At 37.2% G+C, this 5,935-nt stretch overlaps 1 protein-coding gene across 3 annotated transcripts in view; it reads left to right on the top strand.

Moving 5' to 3' along the window:
• The window catches only part of LOC106468703 (myosin-51-like), a 99,503-nt gene that overhangs the window by 5,768 nt on the left and 87,800 nt on the right, over positions 1–5,935 (top strand). For 2 of the 3 annotated variants that reach the window (XM_022397065.1, XM_022397066.1), the window contains exon 2: positions 1,268–1,442. In XM_022397065.1, the coding sequence (XP_022252773.1) occupies positions 1,302–1,442 (141 nt within the window). In that variant the 5' untranslated portion in view covers positions 1,268–1,301. Of the gene's footprint in view, positions 1–1,007; positions 1,068–1,267; positions 1,443–5,935 lie in introns of those variants that run through there. The other variant, XM_022397064.1, reaches the window with a different exon arrangement.

Genomic DNA, 5,935 nt, shown 5'->3' on the forward strand with positions numbered 1-5,935 from the left:
CAAATTCTGCAAAATTTGCCCCTGCCTTATTCCACCATTTGCTTGACCAACTATCCTTCCTCTAATAAAATCTGATAATTCGAGAGAACCTGGAGTTCTAGGCATGTTGTAGCACAAAATAATTAGTGTGCAGACCATTTTCATTTATATAGTGCTCTGTGAACACAAATTAGTTAGCATAAATCAATTAAATTACGAAAAATTAGGTGTCTTTTTACTTGTGACCACTCAGTGCACACTTCATTTCCACAGTCACTTTAACTTCAACACACGCTATAATTCACAACGAACGATTCACGTGCTTTACTTACTACCGCGCTTGACTCAATTGTCCGTCTCTATCTCCCTGTCTGCTATTCAATTATCTCGTCCCGATCCATTGTCTGGCGCGCTTATATACAAAAATAGAGGGCGCGTAGAGAAGACTAGAGTTGCCAGGAACAGACATTATCCTTCTAGAATCTCATGACGTGTTACTAGAGTCACATGACTTCTGCTGTCGTAACAATATCATTATTATGAATACATCCCATTTAGTAGTCATATTACATAACTATTTTTATTAACCTATCTAATTTTTCTGGTTATGTTATATGGTGATTAAGTAAAATAAAATACTCACAAAAATGTTTGTAAACTATTCATGTAGCGAAGTGAACGTCCAATTTTTCAAATATTCCTGAATTAAAAACGTCCGATTCGGTATTTCTTCATTAAGGTGGTAGATGAAGATTCTCCTGGATATTGTATTTAAAAATGTGATAAAAGTGTATGGGGATTTTTTTCTGAACCGAGTTTTATTTTGTGATGCGTGAAAATGTTTTGTGATAAAGGTAGGTTTTCTATTTGTTGTAGTTTTACTCATTAAAATGGTTATTTTTGTAGTAATCTAAGTACACATTTCGTAAGAAGAAATTGAAAAGTTTTCCATCAATATCACATGTCAAGCGCTTTAATAGCGCATGCGTCACTTGTGATGACGCAGTGCGTAGAATAGTCCGGTCAGCGTTTTATCTTGCACCGTTATAGGGTTATATATTGGGTTTATCTTGTTATAGGGTTATAAGGTTTTTATCGTTTTATATTCATACTTCACGTGAGTTTCTGACATCATGAATTATTAGGTGTTTTTTTTTATATAAACTGTTAGTGCATGAAATTGCTCAACATCTCATGTTTATTCTTAAATTTACCAGTGTAGTTATTATCGTAGCTCGATTAAAGGTGGAATATTAATCATTTTTACCTTTACTGTTTTATCCTCAAGTGGTGAGAGTGGAAGTGGAAAGACATATTCCGCTATGTTGCTATTACGTCATTTATTTGACGTTGCAGGAGGCGGGCCTGAAACGGACGCTTTTAAACACCTAGCGGCGGCTTTAACAGTTCTTCGCTCACTGGGAAGTGCCAAAACAACTTCAAATTCTGAATCTAGTCGTATTGTAAGTATATAAAGATGTATTTAATAAAATATTCTAGCAGTGAGGAATGTCATGCTGTAGCTTTAGAGAATTTAGTAGAAAATGTGGTGACAGGATAATTTTAACATATTTATTTTGTAGTAAAAATATAGTAAGCATTCGTACAGTTCTTAGTCGTCCATTAATATATTTTACAACGCTTTATTTTTGTGAGAAGGTCATACAAATTTTTGTCTTACTATAAGTAGTTTTATGTATGTGTGTGGTATAAAACTGAGTAAATCTTCGAACTATCGGATAGATCCGCTTAATAACCAGAGATTAAATCAGAATATTAATCACAAAGAAATAGTAAGAAATATCTTACTAACTGAATTATGAGGGTTAATCGGAATAATTAGACTGGAAAAAAGTGAAATACAAAGTTAATTATTACCATAATAAAAACACAAAACGGTGTGTTAAATTGCTTTTACTTACACGTGACAGCAGCTTTTACTGTATGAACTGGTCATGTTGAAATCATGTATAAATCCAGCATTCCTTTGGTCGCAAGAATAACTAACACTACCCACGTGAGTGGTCATTCTTCTTACAAAATGGTAGGGCTGTAATTTCTAGACATCACCTGAATGGCCATTGAAGGAGAGAGACTATTGTAAATGGCTTGTAGTAATACAGCAATATCCCAAACAGAGCAGGTATTATCCACCTGTGAAAAAAAACAACAAAGAAGCTAGGACAAAATCAACTTCAAGATGTTTCTCGAACACTGATTATGTGAAAGCTGCAAATGTACAGAACATAGAATAAATTTGCAACAAATATCTTAATATTACAAGAAGATAAAATGCATGATATATTGATGTACTACATTTTCCTGTTTTCTCTACTTTTGGCTTATCCTCAAGACAACAGTTAAATGTAATTTTAAAAACAATAAATTTTTAATTTTGTGCTGTGGTCGAGGAAAGCGTTAATTTTTTCCTGACCCTGAAAATTTACACTTTACACAGACGTCACAACAAAAGAAAGGGCAATATAAAATTACAATCATATATCTCCAAACAAAGAAATAATACTAAAAAGACCTTCAATAAAAAACAAAAGCATAATCATAATGTTACGTCTTCGTTTGTTAATTTTCCGTAAATTCGTTCCGACGAAACTTTAGCGACACAAGTCCTTTCTTAAATAAAACTGGTTTATTCTTTACGAATACAACTTTACCGATACACTCAATTTCAACAGTCGTGCTATAACAAACGCTAGAACGTCTCACGTGCTCGTGCTCGACAATACTCAATTACACACTCTCTGATTGCAGTTCAATTACTCATTACCTACACATTGTCCCGTCACGTTGTGACCATCTTATATATACCAGACAAGCCCCAATCTAGTAATCTCCCGACAATTCACGAAGGTTCGAGAAATAAGTGGCGTGATACTAGTCATGTGACCTCGCTGACGCAACAATAAGATATTTTAACAATGAAAGATGAATACAAAATATACCCTTTAACACAGAGGAAAGCACGCACACTATGTATATTGTTACGACAGCGGAAGTCACGTGACTCTAGTAACACGTCATGAACTTCTCGAACGTTCACGTCCCTTCCTGAAATCCCGAGAGCCTAGTAGATATGCGGTAGTCTTGTATATATAAACTGGTAAGAACTGACGGCAACAAGGTAATGTTTAATTGAACTGCGGACAGAGAGAGACGTATTGTTCAGCACGTGAGACGTTCGTTCGTTGTGAATTATAGCGTTTGTTTAACTTATAGTGTGACCATTGAAATTAGGTATATTGCAAAGTTGTATTCAGAAAGAATAAACCAGTTTTATTTAAGAAAGGACTTGTGTCGCGAAAGATTCATCGGAAAGAAATTATACGGGAAATTAACTAACGAACGGAGGCGTAACAATATCAACAAATTAATTAACAAAGAAAAAATCGTACAATAAACCCTTGGTACAAGATAATTATACACAACAAAAACTTTTTATAATTATTAGACCAACCATATTTTTAATACACTAGAAAATAAAAAGAAATCACTTTTTAGCATAAAACGAAAGATTACAGTGCAAGTCCTTTAACAAAAGAAAACTATGAAGGAATACCTTTAAAATTTGACTTCCAATGGCTAAATGAGTATATTCAAACCATTTGAAATATGTATAAATATTTAAGGGAAGTGTCTTCAGAATTGACAGAACCTTTGTGTGTTCATTTCCGTATTGTTACGACAGCGGAAGTCACGTGACCCTGGTAACACGTGATGAGTTTCTAGAACGATCGAGGAACCGTGCGAATGTCCAAGTGTTTCCTATACGCCCTCTTTTTTAGTATATAAGCCCGGCAAATAAAGCGAGATAATAATTGCAGATAGATAGATATAAAGACAGATAATCGAGCCAAAAGAGCCGTAGTGACGTTAATATAAAGTGTGTGTTTTGTTATCGAGATTGCAAACGTATTGACTGTGGAAATTCTGTGTATTGCAAAGTTGTATCGAAAAAGAATAAACTAGTTTTATCTAAGAAAGGACTTGTATCGCTGAAGTTCCTTGGAAAGAATCTTTACAGAAAATTATCAAACAAACAGAGACGTAACAAATTGGTGTCAGAGAGTAGGACGGAAAAGAAAAAAATGGAAACGAGAAGTGGCAAATCAAACTACAGCTTAGCAGATTTGATAGCAGAAATACAAAAACAGCAAAAGTAACAAGAAGAATGAGAAAATAAACAAGAAGAGAGATTACAGCATTGGTTGAGGGAGAAAGAAAAGAAACAAGAACAAGAAAAGAAACAGGAAAGTCAACAACAGTGGCAAGAAGTACAAATGGAAAACATTAGTAAATTTCAAAGTGAATTAAATACACTAAAGGATGATTTACTGTCTTTTACACAAGGAGGATATATTCGCCATCGACTTAATCAGCCCCAGACAATGGCAAGCCCCTTCCAGACCCAGCGGCTAAACCCTAATGCAGACATCTTCAGTACTGTCAGAAGTCAGATTACAGACATGAGTGTCAGAAATAGGGGTGATCTAGAACGAAGGAAGCCACAGGAATTCGATGGGAAGGCACCATGAGAAGCATATAGAGCATAATTTTAGCTCCTGGCAGAAATGAATGGATGGACAAAGGAGCAGAAAGCAGTATATCTGGTAACGAGTTTGAAGGGACAACCGCTGGAAATACTTGTACAGTTGTCAGCAGAAGACAGGCACAACTATAGAGCACTGGTAGCTGCTCTAGAACTCAGGTATAGGACTCAAAATCAGTCCAAAGTCTAAAAACCTAGGTTTAGGACGAGAGTCCCTGCTAAAGGGGAGAACCTGCAAGAGCTGGCATAGGATCTGGAAAGTATGGGCACACAAGTCCTACCCAACTGCGCCACCCAATGTCCTCAAGTTGTTGCTGAGGGATCAGTTTGTAGATGCTTTGGACAGTCCACAACTGAAGATACAAGTAAAGCAAGCACACCCCTCTATAATGCAGGATGCAATGGCCAGAGCTCTTGAATTCAAATCCTATGTACAGTCCAGCACATAGGTACCAAGGATGGTACAGTCATCAGGATTAAAGGCCAGAAAAGGTCAGCTTTCAGAGAAGTTTGAAGGACTTTGCTGGCACTGTAACAAACCTGGGCACAAGAAAGCTCAATGCTGGAAACTTCAACACAGGGAAGATGCCAAGGCAGAAAAGTCTGCTACCCAGAAAGGTTGTTGGAACTGTGGAGAGCAAGGACATATGAGGAGCCAGTGCAAAAATAATACTATCAATAAGTCAGCTTCGGGGAAACCAGTAGTGGTTGGTGCAGAGGGGCGCCCACCAACCCCATTGTGAAAGTCCCAATAGCTAAGTGTAAAATGGCAAGCACACATAGTGTCTACCTGACAGGAAAGCTGGATGGCCAAAAGTGCAACTTTGTCATAGATTCTGCATCCCAGCAAACCCTTGTGAGTATCAAGATGCTGGATCACAAAAGAGTACTAGAAGCCATACAGAAGCTCTGTGGTGTGACAGGACATAATGCAAGATTGTTGGGTGTGTGCCAGGAGGTAGAGCCAGTCAATGTTGAGGCAAGAAATACAACGATAAAGAAAGGACATCCTCTCCCAGAACATTTAAATGACCTCTATAAGAGGAGTATAGTCCATTTGCCATCGTTACAGGCTCTTCGGATTAGGGAACCTTTGGCGAAATATTCAGACGTCTTTTCGAAAGCAGATCATGACCTAAGGTGCACAGACCTTGTAGAGCACATAATAAACACAGGCAATCACAGTCCAATAAAGATCCCTCTAAGGAGAATAGCACCAGAGAAGCGACAACAAATGGAGAAGGTCATGGATGGTCTAATTAAGGAAGGGATAGTCGAGAAGTCAGATAGTCCCTGGTCAGCTCCCATCGTATTAGTCCAGGATGGGACCCAACGTTGCTGTGTGGACTTCAGGGCTCTTAACAGTATAACCGAAAAAGACTCATACCCACT

This window comes from Limulus polyphemus, unplaced genomic scaffold, assembly GCF_000517525.1.
Source record: "Limulus polyphemus unplaced genomic scaffold, Limulus_polyphemus-2.1.2 Scaffold3122, whole genome shotgun sequence".
In the NCBI taxonomy this organism is placed as follows: domain Eukaryota; kingdom Metazoa; phylum Arthropoda; class Merostomata; order Xiphosura; family Limulidae; genus Limulus; species Limulus polyphemus.